General features: G+C 43.1%; 1 protein-coding gene across 1 annotated transcript in view; it reads left to right on the plus strand.

Annotated features, from left to right (window-relative positions):
- LOC103357367 (partitioning defective 3 homolog B-like) overlaps nucleotides 1-21,959 on the plus strand; it is a 183,816-nt gene that overhangs the window by 30,431 nt on the left and 131,426 nt on the right. The window contains exons 3-4 of the mRNA XM_008281909.1: nucleotides 3,932-4,109; nucleotides 15,941-16,047. Of these exons, the coding sequence (XP_008280131.1) occupies nucleotides 3,932-4,109; nucleotides 15,941-16,047 (285 nt within the window). The remainder of the gene's footprint in view (nucleotides 1-3,931; nucleotides 4,110-15,940; nucleotides 16,048-21,959) is intronic.

A 21,959-nucleotide genomic window follows, 5' to 3' on the forward strand; every position in this document is an offset into this window, starting at 1 on the left:
AAAACATATCGAGAACATGTGTGTGTGTGTGCGATCACAACCGTTCATCTTTTAATTTTGCGGCCCTGTCATTATTCTCTCCCATTTTTAAAAGCTTGTTAACATGCATTCTTGGGAATCTATTTCAGCTGAGTTATTTCAATCCGCTAGGGCAAAGCAGAGAGGTGATGCAGTGTGAGAAAAGTATGATAAAGTAAGAATCAAACAATAATGTGGTATGTGGGTGGATGCATGCTTGCCTTGCTTTTAATTTAAAAATCAGTATGCTTTGTCTGCCGTAGGCCACATATATTGCAACATTTTATAACTCTGCGCTCGAGGCGGTGCGTATTGGCGAGAATACACACAGGCACAATGTTTATCTCTCCGTGCTTCACGCGTGCTGTTATATACGGCTTTCATGTATGTCATGGTAATCGCTTTGGGTCTGCAACACACACACGCGGTCCTTCCAGCTAGTCTGGTCACGTTGCTTATACACACTGTGTCATGATTTACAGAAGATCATAACATGACAATATAAAGGGTTCAGCTATTTGTATTTGGCTTGGATATCAGTGTGTGTATGTGTGTGTGTGTGTGTGTGTGTGTGTGTTATGGAAATGAGACAAAGGGGTCCCATTATTCAGCAGTAGTTGACATGCAGCCTCCCCAGGTCCATATCAATATCCCCCCACGGAAGCAGCAGGAAAAATAAGGCGATTTGTTTCCTTGAATACTAATCACAGTCAGGAAGGACGGAGAGAAACCTGCGCAAACACACTGCGAAGCATGCAAGGTGTTGTTCTTCATCCCGGGGCAGAGGGGTCCTCCAAGAGAGCATGTCGGTGCTCTGTTTGAAAAGCAGAATTTTCAAACCGCTGTGTGTGTTTTTAGAAGCCTTTCCTCAAGTTTATTTTTCCTGGCATTTTACAATATTAATGTGCTCTGTTTTGGAAGGAAAGGCTGCCTGATAGCTTGATCCCACAACTGCTTTTATGGTAATACAGGAGGCAAAACTTTTCCATAATGATAGAGGGGGGGAAATGTTACACTATTAAAGGCCCACATCACCCAAACAAACACATCTCCCATGAACTTCCAGTGATATGAAGCCATGCTGATGTTGATGGTCTGTGCCCGTGTTTACTGCCGGATATTTCTGTCATGTCCCCAATATGATGGTTGTGAATTGTGAATTACTTTTTGAAGGTACATCAGAAAAATGCTTATTAGTGATTGGATTGTTTGTCATTTGACTAGAACCAGAAGAAGAGCGCATGTTACTTTTGTTTTATAATCACTCCACTGGCTTCCTGTTAGATTTAGAAATGATTTTTTCTTAGTCTACAAATCTCTACATGATTCCTGACTATCTGTCGTTTCACCTCGATCTTTTTTACTGTTTATGTTGGAGATGCATTGATAACAGGCCAAACATTTGATTGATTGATATCAGTAAAGTTTGATTGATTTATCTGTTTTTGGACATTCACGATCCCCAGAGAATGACTCCTGATTGACTTTTGGCCTGATTGACTTTGATGCTTTTCTCTCATGGCACTGTAAAGTTTATGAAATGTTTAAAACTTGATACAGATATTTAAGCCCTCCACAGGATGAGCTGTAACTCTATAACCTCTGATCTCATGCTACCATCTGGCCAGCATTTCCATTCACCCACTAGTTTATATCCAAATACCTACAAATGTAAAAAAATTTCCATCAGCCTGCATTGTACTTTGGCTTTGGCCTGGATTAACATGCTACACAAACACTGTAAACACTATGGCTGCTTAGCATCGGCGTGTTTGCATTTAAATCGCGAGCCTGTTAACATCTTAGCATTTAGCATACAGAGATGCTACCGGACCTTCTTTTTATCGAGGTGATGTGAGAGATCTGTAAACCAAAACTGCACAAATGGCTCGACACTGCAAAGGGGGGGCGATGAGAAAATACATTTTTGATGATGGAACTGACCCTTTAAAAATATTAAAGCAATACATCTTGTGAAGTGTAATGTTTTTGGAATTTCGTGGAGCTGCACTTACTGCTCTTGGATTCCGGCAGAAAAAAGCCTTGTGTAATAGAATCAGTGCTGCCATCAGCATTTTAATATGCTGACAAACTTTCTCACCTCAGTTTAACCCTTGTCAGCACCCATCATCTGTCTTGGCACCCCGTCAGTCGGCATGGGCCTGGTTTCATTTAACAATTGCCAGTTTAATTTTCCATTCAGTAAATTAGGCCTTTTATTTGTCAGATCTTTGGCTGAGGGAGATTTTGGACCCCTTTCAATGAGAATACTTAAAACCAGGCATAAATGCAGAGACTCTTGAGTGGATGATTGGCAAAGTTAAAGGTTATGGCTTACAAAGCATGTGATCAATGCAAAGTCCTCATCAAGACTCAAACACAGTACTTCAAAAGGTCAATTTTTCTATACTTGTTCCAAATGAAGCACTACATGATTCATTTTGTTGATACTTTGTGTTTGATTGAGTGATGAGCGGAAGCAGCAGGGCGGCCTTCATCAGCATCACTCCCTGCCTGTGTCAGCCATAAAAAATAAACTCCCGAAAAGCAAATCATCATCAGCCCCGCCACACATTAAAAGAAGTTGTTATTGTTGTTCAGAACGAATAAATCATTTTCGAGGGTAGCTCATCACCGCCTTCGCGCACGCCCGCCGGTGCGCGCGCGAGAGCAACATCACATTACGCTCCGAGACTTCGGCTTTGATTGATGCTGTCAGCGAGTTCGGAGAAAGAGACGGAGGCTCGGGAGGGAAGGAGATAAGGAGAGAAAGAGGAAAGCAGATAAAGAAGAGAGAAAGAGCTTGAGAAGCATCCATCAAGCGGCGCAATCAGATTGTTTTCCTGGCGCTCTGTCTTTTCTTTCCTCTTTTCTTTTGCATCTGCCAGCCCCTCAGTTCCTCATCTTTTCCTTCTGAAGCTCACACACATGAATACAGCTGACGAATCTCCTCTGCATGGCCAGGTGTCATGAGGATATTGAATCACGGGAGGTTGAGGTGAGAGGCGGCGTCACAGCGTGATGGATGATAAATATCTTTCCGCTTCCTCTGCTCTTATTGTTCACACACACACACACACACACAGCCTCTGTTGTTGTTAATTGACGTCTTCAACTCGTCCGTTGTTTTATTTCCATCCCTCGTTCCTTTGCGGTTATTGCTTTTCATTAAGTGGTCATTTCCTTCGCCAGCACCGTCTAATGAGAGCGTCACGCCGCCACGCGCCCATTTATCAAACCACGTAGCTGCAGTGGCGCGGGCCGCAGTCAGCACACACATCCACACGTGTTCCCTCCGTCGTCTATCTGCCATCATGTCCCTGTCTCAATTAGGATTGTTTGTCGTTCTCCTGCCCTCCATCCCCTGTTCATTTGGCCGCCCCTGCCTCTCGCCTCATTGTGGCGGCCGTGTCATTGTGTTTGACAGCTTCTCATTCTCACGTCAGATCTCATTTGACTGCTAATTTCATACATACACACCTCGCCTCGCCTCGCCTCTCCGCGCGTCTGAACCGGGCCTCCCTGCACAATCGCCGGTCAGGTTCTCTCCTTTGTTCCCACAAGAAAAAGAAGAAAGAAAAAAAGTTATTGTGTTGCTGAAGAGGCATCTGCTGCCGTGTTGTGCACTGTAAGAGGTTTGAGAGTGAATGAGCTGTGAATCCAGCTATGTTTGCTTTCCTCACACACACACACACACACACACACATCTGCACACTTGGCAGAATGAAGCAGGTTGCATCCCCACTGCTGGCAAGATAAATCACATAAAAGCCTCACTGTGATCACGGCACAGCGGAGATGCTGTATGACCTGGCTGCATGTTTCCAGTTATGACATTGTTTAACCTGCTTGTCTTGAGAAAGATTGTGTTTCACATTTTCGAACATTTACAGACTTTGTGTGTCTCTTCCAGCTGGTGGCAGTGTTTCATGAAGTCCAGAATGAGAGGACGGACAGCCCAAGAGAGAGCATGTCTAATGGCTACTCCAGTGCCGCTCCGAGTCCGGATCCCCTCCACTACTATTCCCACCTGCAGTACCAGGAGCCAGGCAGAGGAGAGATCGAAGTCAACGAAGCCAGCCTCAAAGCCAGTACGTCATATCTGCTGCACAGTCTCAACCTCAACAATATTCCAGTTAACACAAAACACTCTGTTGCATAGAACAGCACAGATGTTGCTGTTATGTCGGAGGAGGTTCTGCAAAAATGTCAAAAACACCCGAGGAACTAAAGCCACCCTTAATCAACACTTTCATGCCATCTTTTGTGCAATGTGAGAAAGCGCATCGTGGTGAGACAGCAGCGACTGTATGTGAGAGAAAGAGAGTCAGAAAGCACATTTATGGGACAGATGTACGCCGAACATAATGCGCAAAGAGAGTTTTAGCCTGAAAACAGATGCGGCGTTGACGCGGTGCTCTCTCCTTTTGACCTCGCTTCTTTTCTTAGTTTGCTCTTGTTATCACACAGACTGAGTCACCGACGCAACAGTCTGGTGTTATTTCTCAATATTTTGTCTATCGAGGGTTCAAGATGGTTTAAATATAATGGAATTGGAAATAGCCAATTTTCACATCTGACAGAGAACTATCTCTGCACTGCTACTCAGCTCCGTCCTGCTCCTGCTAGTACCTTACATTTGACCATGAAATTACATTTTGCTATGGGAGGGTCTATTAAGACTGAGCAACATGACGAATGTGATATTAAAAAGACCCATGCTGCTCTGTGATTTTGACTTTGTCACGTATTTATTGTTCCGAGCTTCCCTCCGGGCAGCATTAAGGTGATGGAAATTCTCCAATTCTGCCTCTGACATAGTAAATGTCTTGATGAATATTGCTTGACTTATTATGTTGCTGTCATTTTATAGTCTGGCAAAAAATCAGTGTGTCACTGACACAGGGCTGCAGCTAATGATTACTTTCATTTTCCATTATTCTTTAAATTATTTTCTCAATTGATGGGTTAGTTGTTAGTCCACAAAATGTTAGCAAACACCATCCTCGAATGTCCACAACCCAAAGATATCCAGTTTACTCTCATAGGTGTGTAAAGAAATTAGAAAATCATATTTAAATAGATGGAATAAGAGATTTTTTGGGCTATTTTTCTGTTAAAAATAACTCAAATTGATGAATTAATTGTCAAAATAGTTGCCGATCAATTTAATAATTATTCAAAAAAGGTGTTTTTTTCTGACAGACATTGCAATTCTGATTTGATTTGTGGTCTAGGTTCCTTTTAAACTCATATGTCACTTCAATATTTACTGTTTAATAGATTTAGATCACGTGATGAAGCATCATTACATGAAATACGATCAACAATGTGACTTTTACGCAAAGAGGATGGTGTGAATTTGTGAAATTACATGCTGCCTAACATGTAACCTAAATTACAGTCTTACCAATTTGCTAATTACATTATTTAAAGTCACAATTTTGATCTGAAGTGTATTAATTCTTCAGCCCTACTCTACACTGATATGCACATACTGACTGTGACTACCAACCACACTAAACTCATGCTATACCTCCTATTTACTACTTTCATACGCTGATAAAACATTGTTAATGTAGTTTGATTTGACTGACACAAGCTGTTTTTATGTATAACATACTTGTTTGGGGGCTGCAGGGTGGCGCAGTTGGTAGCACTGTTGCCTCGCAGCAAGAAGGTCGCCGGTTCGCGTCCCGGTGGGGGCACCGGGATCTTTCTGCGTGGAGTCTCCATGTTCTCCCCGTGCAGCGTGTGTTCTCTCCGGGTTCTCCGGATTCCGTCCAGAAACATGTTGAGGTTAATTGGTGATTCTGAATTGTCTGTAGGTGTGAATGTGAGTGTGCTTGGTTGTCTGTCTCTAAGTGTAGCCCTGTGATGGACTGGTGACCTGTCCAGGGTGTCCCGGCCTGAGTCAGCTGGGATAGGCTCCAGCCCCCCATGACCCTAGTGAGGATTAAGCGGTGTATAGATAATGGATGGATACTTGTTTGGCAGTGAAGTGACACCTCAGGTAGGAAGCAAGAGAAGCGAGTAGAGATGAATGAACCTGTTAAAATGAGAAACAGGTTGACCCTGATCAAAATTGGCAACTAACTTAGTTTACAAATACGGCCGTAAATTTTCACTACACATCATTATTGTAGCTGAAAGAATTCATATTAGCTATATTATTACAATATCTCTAGACAATTTGAAAGAAAATCACCATAACTCATAAATATGATCAGAATGATGTCCCTCCTCTTACTGAAGAGTGAAATCTAACTATAAAGATGTGTGAGTTTAACAAATCTGTGATCACCACCATGAGAATAAGGCTGCTCCTTTTTCTAAATATGCAAAACTGTTATGCTGCTGCGCTGCATCATTTATCTTCTTTTTTTCCACCTGCACCACAACTCTTTTTCTCAACAATAATATCTCTAACATTGCCTGATTGTTCCATCCTTCTCTGCCTCTCCTTGAGTTCTGTGTTCATTTGCATCCATATTTTTGGTGTTTACTTGTTGCCTTTATCCAGCTATGAATGCAGCAGCGGAGACATTTCAATTCCTACAAGACTTTTTACTCTGATCTTGTTGTGTACAGAATGCACAGAGTTAATTCTTCAGGAGTTTCTGAAAACAGATGGCAGGGCCATAAAAAAAACAATCCTTCCAAGGTTGTTAGAAGTTCAGTGACTCGATCAAGCTGGATTGATGCGAGAGTTCGGCGGCGCTCATCCCGTAGTCGCATCCCTTATAGTACATAATGTCGCCTGTCTCTGATGTGCTCTTCGGTTTGGAATGGGGGGAAGATGACGGATGAGTGTGTGTGAAGTGTAGTTGACGGTATACAAAGTTGTTAAATGTGCAGGAAGCAGCTTTTTTTTTTTGCATGCTACCCTATAGTCCTTGTGGTGGGATAATACAGAAGTTACTGGGTCACAGAGGGAAACATCATAACACGAGTATTCAGTCAGAAGCCTGAGGGAGCCTCTGGGGAAATATCTGCTCTGTCTGGGCCACACTTGGTTCTGGCTGTAGCAACATTTTACTGTAAGTAATCTGGAGCATGATTTTTGTCCGTACATGTCATTCGTTTCTATTGCTGATTGATTATTTTTTGAATGACAAGCAAACAAGTGAAAGAGCTGAAAGATGAAAGGCTGGATGTGATTTAATAAGGCTCTGTCTAACCACTGGGTCACCCTGTAGCTCCTTTTCATTCTCTTCTCTCCATCTGTTGACCGGAGAGTGCGACACCCCCCCAAACTGCCCTTTGCCACCCCTCTCTCTTTGCCCACTTTCACCCCATGCCCCGTCATCTGCCTCCTCTTCGCTCACCCCAGTCGTTTCTACTCTACTATTCAGCTTCAACCACCTGCCATCCAGCTCAACACCCGGGGCTCTAGACCTTGACCCCCCCAGGAATCCATCTCCATCCCCGCCCTCCTACCCCATCCCTGTCTCTGCATGGCTTCCACCTCTAACTAGATTAGCACTGTAGCCTGTTAGCATGCCCAGGGTCCAGCCAAGCGTGAGTGGACTAATTCCAGCCCCCCACTCCCCGCTCGCCCGTTCCACCCCGTCTTTAACCCAGTGGGACCTCTTCCTGATCCCACCCCCCAACCTGCTCTGCAACCCTGTTGAACCTTGACTAACTTAGTTATGATGTGACCCTGTGACGCCCCTCATATAGAGCCAGACTGATGCAATAAAGCCTGCTTTTGTCATCTGGTCGTGCACAAGCGGACGCACACAACACACACACACACACTACCACAAAAGAATCAGCATGCAAGTTAAACAACCAATCCCGCCCAACGCGATCATCCGTCCACGGCTCTTCAGGGAGAAAGTGTATGTGCGCGTTTTTGCTTTCATTTTTGCTGTAACAAGTTTGGGTATTATCTGGGTGTTACATCACATCATGCATGTGAGCTGTTTGCTGGGAGAATTAATAGAGAAGTCCCTTGATTTTTAGATTTTTGCGACTTCCTTACAGCTATCTTGTATTGATTAGCAAACTATTGAAATTGTCTTTATACACTGATGAACTCTTTCATCTTCTAATGCACTTCAGAACACACAGATGTTGTGCACATAGTTGGAGAAATCAATTCTCATTCAAGTGGTGGCACTTTCTCCAAAGCCCATGTCCATAATCTCTTAGAAATCATATAAACAAGATGCTCCACCTGGTTTTAGTCCATAGCAGGCAGCAAAGAAAAACTAAAGCATCAAATGTTGATTGTTGTCTGTATCTGTGCTGCAGATTTACCAAAATGTAAAGAAATACTGGGGGAGGAAAGTAGCCTTATTCTCCCAAAGCATGCTGGGAACTACCAATAATACTTATTCGTCACCAATCTGGTTGCACAGAAAAAAGTCTGTGTGTTATCTGTAGATTAACTAAATCAGCCACAGGGCATCAGATAGACTCGACCTTCTTGCTTTATAAGCCTAAATGAATTATAAACAAACATGAAAGGCTTGTATTTGCAGGATATTAAATCATTTGGTTATTTTATACTGAAATGATAACAACAGATGGGATTTCTATATCAACTTGGGATCCCAGCACAAAACCATTTTTCTTTGTTTATCTGCAATGCTGGTTGTTGATGCACAAACTTTCTGTTTTAGCAAAATGCAGCCACCCGGATGACTTTATTGGCATGGTGTTGAACTAGTTTGGAGCTGCCTTAGGTGAATAAATTAACCGTCTCTACTGGGTTGTGTGACTTGTGCTGATGTTCACCTGTAGTCTGTTCCTACCAAAATAATCGATTAATCCTGGAAGACTAGTAATGGAGCAGTTTTCTCCTTATGAACAGCTACACCAGTCCACTGAGGCTGTGGCTAAACGAGAGCATGTCGACTGTACACTGCAGCTCCTCTCGGAACCTAATGGCAGAACCACATTCTTCAGAAATGGAAATAATAAAAATGATTGCAATGAAAATGACTTTTTCCCACAAACTCTATCAATATGTTCTCTGACGGCACTGAAGCCCATCATCATGTCCCATCGACATAATTCTTTTATCCCTGGAACAGACGCTGGCTCTACCCATTTATCCTCAGATATCTGCAGTAATGAACATCTTTGGGTAGAGTTTGCATCAGCTGAAGTGCATAGTAACACCGGCATGATGATGACATTTCTAAGTAGCCTAACCTCTCCGCCAAATGACAGTTAATGGCATGTCAAGCGTAAGATTATGTCATAAGCCTTTGAACAATGGGAGTGGAAACTGAGCAAATAGCCGAGGGTTAAACAAGATTAGGTAAAGAAAATACAGCCTGGCAGGTTGTTAGATATGTAAACATTTCAGTTATTGTCGTCACATTGTAGTGAACATAACCTGTGCTGCTTCTTACTATGTTTAAAAAAAAAATAGTCCAAGTTAACTGATGTGCAGCGACTAGACACGTCACATCCTCCCAGACGTTAACCCATTTATCAACAAATCATGTAAAATAGGTCGAAATTAGGTTACTGCAAACCACGTGAATGCTTTAATCACACTATTACCTTAATCTTATTATTCACAATAATCTGGTTATGGGGTGCGTGTAATCGGACTGAGTGGTGGTGGACAGGACAAGAAGTAATTCAGTAATCAGCGAGGCATCAAAGTGTTTGTGTGTCAGGTTGGGCCAGTTGTTTGAACAGGGTGATTGGACTTCACACTGCCCCAGTGGGATGATTAGACCCGCATTGATCTGCTGCTACACACACACACGCACACACACTTCTAGGAAGAGAGTCCTTATCGCATCATCCCATGAGCAGGCTGAGCCGGGCTGCTCTATCGATTGCCAGAAAAACAAGACCACCCTGGCCTGTGGCATGAAAACACACTCTCACAAACATAAGCGTACACACAAGCAGAGCACTGTCTGTGTGGGTAATAAATGTACAGATCGCAAACGCATGCTTGCACATGCAAACTCAACGGCAAACAAAGGCGCACACACACTGATTAATGTGTGTACGCAGGCACACACACACACACACACACACACAGTCAGTCAGAAACATGATGCATCCTTGTTTTCATCCTGCCCTGGCAGTGAACTAGCTCTGCAGCGTTGCAGAACTTTCACAGAACCGAAAACAAGAGGAAATTCTTAAAATAAACCTCTGTGTTCCCAGAATTGCATAAGCAGCCTAGTTAGGCTCAGAGCTGCAGATGGAGAGTCTGAGGCAGATAAACACAGAGCTGGCAGAGTTTACAAGGCCTCTTCAGGTCTCTCCAATTACACAAATCTCATTGGAAAGATAAGGGCAGAACATAACTTGGGTGTGTGTCAATGTTACCGTTTGGTTTTCTGGACTTGAAGCGGGGCACCGAGCTGAGTTTTGCGGGTCTATTTAAAGTTGGAGTGTACCTTGTGGTTGCGGGCACACAGTTCTGTCAAATTAACTAACCTAAAATACATTCGAAGTTTTAGTGCTTCCACCTCTCCTCTGCCCTTTTGGAAGGAGACTGCATGTCAACGTCAGAAAATGTCTGTGATCCTAAAATATATAAAAATTCAGCTCACATTGCCAAAAAGGGCAAGAATGATGCTCGGTTCCTGTCCTGAGGGCTGCAGATGCCACGCACACAGTCTGAGTCTTTCTCCACAACCTCCAGAGGGTTTAGATTGCATTTTCATCATCTGATCCAATGCAAGATCTGAAACGTTTTGGTAAAATAGCACTTTTGACGAAATAATTTATCGGTCAAATGAAATAACTCCTTCCATGTGTGATGCTTCTAATGGCCCGGTTTTCTTAAGCGGGAACTCTGATCTTCTGGTTGCAAAGCATTCATTCACAACCGTGAAACGTGATGTTGCATTGATCTATTTATAAGCAGCGTTCACGAGATCCAGATGTCGGCAGTTGAAGCTACTTGTGGAAACCTGCTACTGCTTTTAAGGCACGTAAACAGATGGGTAGAGCATGTTCTATGAGGTCAATGCTGAATCCATTTTCTACCAGATCAGTCACCCTTGATTAGAAATTCCTCTGAGGCGATCTTGTTTACGACCGTCCAAATGGCGGCTGACCTGAGAGAGTCACAACTGTCACTCTCATCAATATCCCTGACCCTCAGTGGCACCGCTTGACCCTCCTGGGGTCAATGCAGGTCGGAGGTCAAAGCAAGTAACCCTCAGGTTCCTTCACATGGCCGGACCGGGTTCCAGCACTCTAAGTGGTGGGAGGATTGATGGAGGCAGATTTGACTCCGATGGATAAACGGAGGAGGATTTATGGGGCTGACCACTGGGTAATGGACCCTGACTGTGACCATGGAGCTGTACCGGTCACCTCACAAAGTCGCATCATTGACATTGTAGTAACTGTGTGTGTGTGTGTGTGTGTGGGGAGGTGGTCATGACTGAGGTTTCCTCAATGATGTCGCTTATTTGTAGAGCTCATTTAGAAAATCCATTACAGCCACTTTGGAAATGAGTCCATCCATTCGGCATCTGTAAAATCTACAGGATCCAGCCGTTGAACATGCAGCTGTCCTTGTAGAGGTACAGGTGCTTTGGTACTTAATGTACCCGTTGTCCTTGTAGTTTGATTCAGGGTTTCGCGGTTCTTTAGAGTGTGGGAACAGGTGTCAGCTTTCTCATATATAATGGGAACATATTTTGTGGTTTTACCTGAGCAAATCTGGCTCCAAACATTTGCGTTTTTAAATCTGGATGAAATGTTTATATGCGTGCGTCCATTTTTATGTGCCTTCACTTTCCATGAATGTAGCAGACAGGTGGGTACAGGAGGGAGAGGAAAGAACCGTTCATTAAGTTTTACTGCGCTCTATACATGGCCCCTCTAAACTTGGAAGCCTTTACAAAGCCGGCGTAAAGAATATAAAGCAGCAGAAATAGTGCTTTCTGTGGGAACATGGTTTAAATGTCTGCAGGGGTGTTACAACTGTTTACATAAAATGCTTTTACAGCTTAAAAAATTGTCCCATAAAGCAAGATAATCAAGGCTGAAACAGTAAAGTGGCAACAGGAACTACCGCTTTCTCAAAGTTCAAAAGAAAAAGTTTGAAAACACTCGGTGCCTCGAATGGCTAAACTGACTTTTTACTGCTTATTATTAATTCTCTTAATGCAAAAAATGTCTTCAGCTTGAAGACAAACAAGTTTCTGGCTCGCATTGTTGCCCAAATTTGAGCACAGGACTGTTTTGGAAGTCAGTCTTTAGTCGTCCCACACAGCAAATGTACCAAATCTACTGGTTTCAGCTGTGAGTTAGAAACTGCAGCAACACTGATGCTGTATGGATCTGTGTGTGTTCAGAGCTTGACCTTGGCCTCTGACCGATCTGAGAGTTTGCCAGGAGCTCCGTTTCTTTCTCTATTTATTGCACCAGACCCCTTTTTTATTTTACATCAGTGGCTAGGCGATATAGCTGGAAACTTTATCACGATGTCATGTTTAATTTCAATCAGTATTGAGGAGTATTGATGATGTAAATAACCGATGTTGATTAAAAATCTGGGGGAGAAAGGTTAACAATTTTAGCCTTTGTGAATTGGAGCCACATTTGTTCCGGCTGAAACTTTTTCAATCTCTTCACCTCTCCTCATCACATATTCACATCCGAGGAAGCACCATGTAGTTCCTTCTCGTCCCATTGATGTGCAGCTTATTAAACTTCCCGTGTGTTCAGTCTTAGCAAGGACCTTCCAAATAATGAGGAGACGCATCTGCAGGTGGGGTGACCTAGTTTAGATGCACACAAAATTAACAGATAGTAAGAAACAATGAAGAGATGCTTTGGAGTGCTGATGCCTTTCGACGCAAGCTCACATTTTGTTCTGTGTTAAATCAAAGCGCGTATCATTATTGCAGATCATGCAGTTTTCTGTCAAGCATTTCGACGCCAAGTCTGCTTTTCTAAATCACATTAGACCTGTTTATTTCCACGAGAAACTGGGAGTGAACAGGAAACACCGAAGGAAACTTTAATTAAAAGCAACCAACATTTTGAAGCTCACACCTTTGGATTCCTGCACATCAGTGACAGTGAGTCAGCGTTATGTCTTCTGACATTCGCTGTTAGCGGAGGTGGAAAGAGCGTGTGAAACGTAGACAGATGGAGGGCGAGACCGGGACCGGCACCTCGTCGAGCGGAGCATAACCGATAGTTTCTGGTAATTAATAAAAATGATTAGACAAACCCGAACACCACATCGGATGAGCGAACATGTGGTTTTGGGTTGTTTGAGGGGAGAAGGGATATTTGTGTGTGTCTGGGCCGGTTGGAGTCATCGTTTCTCATCTGTCTACAATCACTAGCCACACTCACACACTTGTGACCCCTGCCAGTTCCTTCTCTGCTACTTGTTTTCCCCCCTCTGCTCTCTCTATTCTGACCACGTTAGACCAGGACCCTGTCGCTGACCCTCCAAAGAGAGATTGATTACAGGAAAGAGGAGAATTTTGTTTGCCTTCCCTTTTTCTGTGTCTCTGCGTTTTCTAGGTTTTCACCCTCCTCCTTCCCTGTCACTATCTCTTGGCTTTCTCTTTTTGTTTATCTCTCACTCTGCCTTTTTTTTTCTTCTTCCTCCTCCTCTCCTCTCCCTTGTCTTTATTTTCTCCTCTGAGTTAAATCTGAAAACACCCTGCTTTGGGTTTTTTGCTTCCACAAATACCAGCGCGCTCCCTTTGGGGTGGATATTAAAAACAAGAGGCAGCACACAGGTCCAAATTAGATTCTTTTGAATTGTTTTATTGTGGATTCAGACCTGCCCATGTTACCTCTCCCTCTCCCAGCTCTGTTGGCCTGTGGGGAAGGCTTGTGGTGAGTGTGCGCATGTGAATATGTGCCGTTTGGGGGGTGTGTGGAGGCAACAGCTGGTCATATGTAAGTGTACACAGTGGGTGGGTGTGGGGTTTGGGCGTATTGCTGAAACAGTGGGGCGGTTGCGTGTCTCCTCTCAGGGTGTATGAGTCATCCAAAAAATGAATGTGAAGCTTGAAAAGGGATTACAGCACTTTAATTATGAACTTTTCCCCAACATACAGATTTGTTTTTATCAGATCACATTGTCTTTCCCTTATCGTTTCCTGTGACACTTTTTCGTCTGAACTTCCATTAGCGACGCTCAATCGAGAGTAAGGGTGGAAATTCGACGCTGTGTTTTCATAATGGATTTTTATGCATATTTTGAAGAATCGCATCAGAAAAAAGTTAATGGAAATGGCAAAATGTGGAAAAAAAAGACAGTTTTGCAAAAAAGTTTTTACACTTTCAGGAGGTTATTCACTTAATGACACAGTGGAAACACCATTTTGATAATAAGTCACATGACTGATGAGATGTTTTGCTTCTTTTGTTGTCCACAGAGCATCTAACATGTCCAACACCAGCTAACATAGACGACTATTCACAGCTTTACTGATTGTAAACAGTTCCTGAAGACTTTTTAACTCATTGATGTCCAAAGTTTTTAGTTGCTTCATGATTTTCTTATTCGGTGGCAACTGCTTTTGTTTTCGGTAGTGATGCACGATATTAACATTTCTGGCCGATACCGATATCTGATATTAAAATTTCTGATATCGCCGATAACCGATATTACCGATGTCAATGTTCAATTTTTGTTCACATGTAAGTAAGCACTGTAATAACACGAAAACTATTCGAAAGAAGCCCATACCAAATTAGACCACCTAGTCTTCTTTATTGCATAAAAAAACAAAAACATGTTTTAACATATTTAACGTTCAAGTCCAGGACTGTGTAAGTAAAAACATCTGTGAAATAGCAGCAATGTCAAACGTAGAGACGAAGGCACTCATGTTAGACAATCATCGGTTTTTCACATTGGCTAAATTTGTTCATCGGACGGATACTGATATATCGGAAAAAACACTAATATCGGTCGCTGATATATCGTGCATCCCTAGTTTTCGGCTTATTGTACTGTATTTATTTCTGACTATACGGCTACTGTCTGACAACACTATGAAGCCTCGTTTATTTACTTCAGCGAAAACAAGCCTAATTTACATTTTCCTTTTTAAAAGTGTTCTGCGATATTTCAAAAGTTTGCTTTAAAATTGCTAAACAACTGCAGCTCATGATGGGATAACATCAGGACAATATTATTGCAGTACACTGATTCAGCAATACATGACAAGATAATTATCAACACTACATCTGTCCAACTGAAGAACACGAAATACTCACACAAAAGTAAAAAGCAGGGCATTGATTTATCATGCCAGTGTGTGTGTATTATCAATATTATTCAGTTTTGATAGTGTGTCAGTTAAATAATCAGCTCTCTGATTTGCTTTCCCTCACCATCGGCCGCTTTCCCCACGGGTTCGTCAACTTCCCTTACCTCATGTGTTTGAAAAGTGACACAACAAGCAGTCATAAAGTAGTGACTCTAGTTCTTAAAAGATCCTGCAAAAAATATATCAATATTTGGTGCCAGCGTATCGATAAAGCCTCACAAGAGGAGGCGATACAATACATTGCGGCATCTTTCGTCCCACCCCTAATAGAGAACAGCTTCCTTTTGTTTCGTTTTCACATCTCCTCTTCGGGTAACAACAGAAACCCTGAAATTTCACTTTTTCATTGCTATCTTGTCATTCCTTTTGCAGAGCGCCGAGCGCCTCGGGCGTCCGTCTAACCCTCTGAGCTTTCCCCGATGCTCATTTCAACAAGGTGCAGGTCAACTGCTGAGTGTGGAAGTTGCCAAAAGACAAAAGGCAGCTCTGTTTCCATTTTCTTTTACCTCCTCAGCTCTTCTCTCTCCATCTCTTCCCGCGATCCTCAGTGGGGTTGGAGTTGGAGAAATCATATGTAATGTGATTTCTTCTCAACAGTGTGGAAAATAAAAGACAGTTACAGGTATAACTGGCTGACATCCAGCATCTGACACTTATTTTTCTCATCACAGACACTCCACTGTTGGTGAGGAGCAGCAGCGACTCTGCCTTGGCCCCACCCTTTGAGGTGACACCCACGCCTCCATCTGACGACCACAGCAGCGGGTCTCCTGAACCGGTGAGTGTAGTGTCAGCGATGTGAAGATTCAAGGAGGAGGGGTAGTAGCTGTCTTTGGAATTATCATCTTTAACTAGCTAAAGATGCCAATATTGTAAGTGAGAGATTTGTTAGCTGTTACACAATCCTCTATTTGGTTTTCTCGTCTTTCCAGTTGGAAGAAGGCATTTATTTCTCTCCCTGTTTGCTTTCCAAAAAAAAGGGCTTACTGTCTCAGCAGAAATTGGGCAAAACGTTCAGTCTCCACTGACGGAACTCCTACAGTTCAAAACGAGTGGTTCAGCTGGAGCTAAAAGAAAGTGCATAAATAACAAAGATGAACGCATTTCATTTCCAATTACATCTTTGGTGTGTGCCATTCCCTGGTTGAAGAGCAACCCAGTGAATATTCCTCTTGTGGTCTAACTCCGTGCCCCAGGCTGTACTTTGAAAGGGTCGGCTTTTCAAACGCTCTCCCTCTTTTTTCGAAGCGGGCTGCCATTAAGGAGGACTTTGTTTGCTGCCTTTTCTCGTCCTTCCGTGGGCGATCGTATGTGTGCGGTGGGCAGGACGTAGGCTGTCCGAGGTCACAGTGGTACATGTGTGTGTGAGGGGAAACTCAGGTAGAGGGAGGGAAGGAGGAGACGGAGTCCTGTTGTTTACCCCCGCTGTGTTCGACTCAGCAGTGACTAAGCAGAACACAGGCATCAGCGGGCGACGAGTAAACACAATGACAGAGCCCATATTTTCTGTCCAGAAAACGTCGGGCCTCATGTGCTTCAAACAGCGTGTCTGGACCAGAGTGAATAGGCTCGTTATAGATGATATAAAACATCCTCAGCAGTTTACAAAAAAATCTACATCTCTCTGCCTCCTGACAAATGAATCCCTGCTTCAGACAGCAGCAGCCGCAGTGTTTAAACCCAGACTGAAGCATTGCCAGAAATGATGGCGAATAAAGAAAAAACAATGCATATGAAGGGTTTATGTTAATTGGTCAAGACTGAAATATCTCTGCAACTAATGCATGGATCCCCTTAAGCTTGATCACAGACATTTGTGTGTCTAAGAGGGTGTAGTCTTCTGACTTTGGATCCTTTGACTCTGTGATTCTGAGAAGTTCTCAGTGAGATGTTTGAAAAACTCTTAAATGGATTGCCATGTGTCTTCCTGCAAAACATTTACATTAGTCTCAGCTGCACTTGTGGTAATCAGTCCACATGATAGATTCACCAAACCTGTATGATAAAGTACCTGCTGAGCAAACTTAATGTAAAAACCAAAAGCTGTCGATAAAAGATGGTCTTTGCATCCAGATCTGAAAAGTGAAACTAATGCAGAAGTGCCACAAACCTTCAACATATGCAAAGAGATGTTTTGTACAGATTAAATCAATGATCTGAGAGGGACTGTAAAGATCGCCCTTAATGATGCATAATTAAAAAGATTAATGAGCATGTGAATACAATGAAAGGTGTCAGTACTTCCATGCAGAGCTCATGAATCAAATCTGACTGATCATTATGGCATGCCATCCTTTTGTTTGTCTGTTTGTTCCACCGGTTGTTGGACAAACTCTCGACACCTCTAAACCGCACAAGCTGGATATTTGTCAGAAACAGTTTGTTTTTCGACCGCTAACACGGTGGAGTTACGAGGTTTTCTCTCGAGCGAGACTCCATGAACCTGCTCATTCGCTCGTGTACTTCTTTAGCTCTTACAAGATTTGCAATATAAAAAATCGATGATCAGTCTTTAGGTAATTAATGTTTGTTCACAGCTACGGCAATCTGATCAAGGCTCGGGATCCAGAACGTGTAATCCACGTATGAGAAAGGCAATACACGGAGGAGAACAAAGAATCTGAAGGCGTGCGTGTCCCGTGCGCGTGGAAGGCTCGGAGGCCGTCACACTTCTTGGGCATATTGAGTCCTGGGCCTGATGGACTCCATGGATCAATACGCTATCACTTTATCCTCACTCACCCACTGTACCACTCCTCTGGAAACCCCCTCCCCACGCAGTCCACTCACTCAAATAAACACACACTTAGAAGTAACACACACACTTTTGTCCCTTTTAGTCTTGAAGGAGGTATTGAAAACTAGATAAAGTGTAATTCAGCCTGATACAGTGATAAATATGCATCCTGCCCCTTTAATTGATTTTGCTGCCTGTTACGGTGAAGGCCAAGGTCGGCCCACTTCTCCCTGCCTTTGATTCTCATTTTCTATGCACATACCTCTCTCAGTCGGGTTTTTTCTTTTTTATCAGACGAGCTAATGAAACTGGCAAAAGGCTGAGCAGTGCTAAACATGCAGTCGGCCCTTTAATTGATTTAGACTTCCTGCCATGTTCGAAGCTAATAAATGAGCCGTTTAATGTTACCTGTTAACTGCAGGAGCTGCAGGATTCTTTTTCTCCTCTCATATCCTTCACTCTCCTTTACTAATACTTTCTCTCCTGTTCTTTCAGTCTGCCTCCCACATTTTTTGGCTGATTTTGAATACCTAGAAATGTAATGATGCAATACGTGTTAACACAGCAGAAAGCTGGACTTTAATATGTTACACGTGTCCGGGGTTGATGTTTCCCTGAGCTCTGATGTAAAAAGCTGACACCTTAACCAGCTCCACTAAAGTCTGCTGTTTTTCTGCGTCTGGCTTTTTTGTCGTGCTCGCTGCAGGATGTTGTGCGTCCGTCCCTCGAGGATCGCACTTCATTTTCACGTGTTTGTGTTTTGCGAGTTGTGTGTAGCAGCGCGGCGGTCAGTGGATGTGATGGATATGATGAGGGTCAGGGAGCGCTGCCTTGTACACCGGAGCTGTGATCCTGCAGCGTTTGTACATATGCACACTCTCTTGTACACACTCGAGCTATTTCTCAGCTACCTGACGTGTAGCAGATGACTGCAACACACGGCGGAAATGCACAAAAGAAACACACACCTCATTACTCATCTGACAACACACACACACACACACACACGCACAAACATCTCATACCTCATGTGTCTGCACACCTTCCTGTCACTCACACACACCTCTGACTACAAACAGCACCCAAAACACAAAAACATGGATGGCAGCGTGCAACACAATAACAGAGGAGACAACTTGTTAGTCGTGCTTAGACGGGTTTCCAGACAGGTTTTACAAATTATTTGAGCGCACATCCAGGACCACAAAGCCTGCCACATTCAAATCACTCAGAGAACAAAATAGATTACAAAAATGAAACGACTGGAAATTTGATTTCCGAGGAAATTTTTATACGCACTAAAAAAGCTGCTTTTGAAGGATCTGAAACGTTTAGATTTTGTCAGCTTTTGTATTCATATGGGAGTCGCAGTTTAAGCTCTGAGCGGCAGCTGAAGTGAAAGCGCTAAAAGGAGTTGAAGTGTCGGGACAAGTTGAAAGGTTGAAAATGTCGCCTGAAGTGTAACCAATAAAAAGAGCTGTTGTCAGTTTGTAAGCAAGATGTTGGAGTGTCAGCTGATGCACGAGCACATGTGGGAGTTAAGTTTTTATCGAGCCAGAGCTAATACAGCAGCTATAAAACAATACTTCTCTTCCCCAGTAGCTTACTTTGTTGAATAAGACTACATTGTTATACAATATTCTTTTTTTTCCTACAGTGACGACTTCTCAAATATAAAAAGTTCTTCAGATACAATCAGCTGCAAGTAAACTAAATTGGAATAAATCTGATCAGGATTTAATGCCAACTTTTGGTACTTGGCAGAATCTTTGACATTGTTAGTGGTACATATCAGGGCTTAAAGTAGGATTTTTTAGGTCAGGGCTCACAAATCAAACTTTTTTTCTGAGTAAAAAAATAGTCTGAGTTAAAACTTCATTGCATTCTGTGGATGTGGATCTTTCAGAGTAACAACAGCTCTGTCTGGAAAGATGTGTTGCACAAACAGAAAAGTTTACCTGAAGCTCTGTGAAGTTTCAAGGCACAATAACACAGCGCTGTAGTCACACAGGCCTATGAATACACTGCAGTGGTAACGTTTAATTAACGCTTTACTAAACACTGACACTGTTAGTGGCCGAAGGACGTGAGTAAAGACCCAAAACGAGAATGGTTAAAGGGAAAACAGGTTTGTTTGAGGGAATCCGTGGATGAGGGACACCAGGAGGCAGGTGAGGGATCCGGGGCGGGTGCGTAGGTTTCAGCCAGGGGAGGAGAGTGATTTCCCGTGAAGGTGCTCCTGGAGGGGAAAGTCCGACTCGTGTTCCGGGGAGTGACAGCTGGCGTGGGAGACCGAACGGCTGGACGCTTAGACCGGTGGAGGAGACGCTGGAAAGCAAGGAGAGACAAATAGGTTACTTGTGAGCTCGAGAGTTATCAGTTTTAACCACATCAAACTTAGTGAACCAACTAAGCGACCTGATGAACCACTCGAGGAGTTGGCAGTTGTCTGGCACTGGAGCCCAGGTGAACAGCAGCTTTATCCATGATGAGGACAGTGAGCTGCAGCTGTGCCAGCGTGGGAACGTTCTCCTCCAACCAGCCCCGCCCAGCCTGAAATAGCCAGCCGAAAACACAGACAGCAACGGAAATCCAGAACTACAAAGTAAAACAAGTCCATAATCACCACAGACATTCCTATTATACATAAGAACAGTAATATTTTTGTACTGAACCAACTTATCTACAGCAACTTACAGGCTGAGGATAATAAAGTGTGTTTTCATTGGCTCACTGCTGCCCTGTTTCTATTTCCCTTCAGTGATTAGATCAGCAGGAGCAGCACTGCCGCAGATATTATTACATTTTAGAATCAAAACTAAAAATGCTCTTTAATATTCCATTTCATATCCCAAAAAAACATTCAGGAGGAAACAATATTTGTTGAAAATAAAGTGTATCAACAGCTCTGGCGGTGCTGGATTCATCCTGAGTTCAGCTCAGCTCAGCTGCTTACTTGTAGAGAAGCACTGAGGTTGATAAGGCTAAGTATAATCACAGTTACACGTCAAAAGATTTAAATAATCAATGCAGTCACCTGCTGTGCCACCTGCGCACAGCCCCTCTCTCCATTTGGAGATCATATGGATCCTCCTGCTGTGTGTGAGTTGGTCGCTAAAGGGTGTGGAGCTCTGTTCTGGGGGTCTCCTGTCCAGTTTAACTCCTGGTACCTGACCGGTAGAGTAACAGCAGTAGGTGTAGGTGTCACACAGGTAGCACGGTTAGTGTCAGTATAAGCAGCAGCAGTGATGTGAGGCACACAGGTAACCAGGTGAATGAAAAACTGAAGCAAACAGCTGAACGTTTTTTATTCAGAGTTTCTAGTAAATGTTTGTGGACACTGGAGAGAGTAAAAGCCTTTATTATAAATAGGAACACAATCAATCTGTAAAGGTTCACTAGCTGAGTTTACAAGGGTCTTAATGTTCTAATAATAATCTGAATAATAGTCCTATCAGAATAAAAATGCGAACATAACCACCTCGATCATAACAGACTGATAAGTATGGAATGAACTTCCAATCAGACTTAGAAGGGTTGCGTAAACCTCTTGATAATTCCTTCAATACCAACATATCAGCGCCCAACGACCATGCAGATGCTTAGTTTGCATTAGTCTGTTTCTTTCCAGCTAGACTCAGTACATTATTTCCGTTTGTGCCACATCCTGCTCCCGATCGGTACACTCACCCCCCAGCTCCTGGTGTTTGTCAGAGGAAGGAGCACCAAGTTTACTGTTCTTGATGGGCTGTAAAGGTCCACTTACACTCTCCCAATGTTTAACGACGGAAGGAGAATTATGCGCTGCTGAGACTGCTGCTTAATTAGAAAGGACAGCAGAAAGGCAAAAAAAATGGTCCCAGGACATGATGTGTCTCGGTCAATTTGCTCTTTTAAATGAATTTAATTTTCTCAATGAATTTGGATAACAGCCTTCTCCTCCTCTTTCTGCT

This window comes from Stegastes partitus, unplaced genomic scaffold (genome assembly GCF_000690725.1).
Source record: "Stegastes partitus isolate 25-593 unplaced genomic scaffold, Stegastes_partitus-1.0.2 Scaffold250, whole genome shotgun sequence".
Taxonomy (NCBI): domain Eukaryota; kingdom Metazoa; phylum Chordata; class Actinopteri; family Pomacentridae; genus Stegastes; species Stegastes partitus.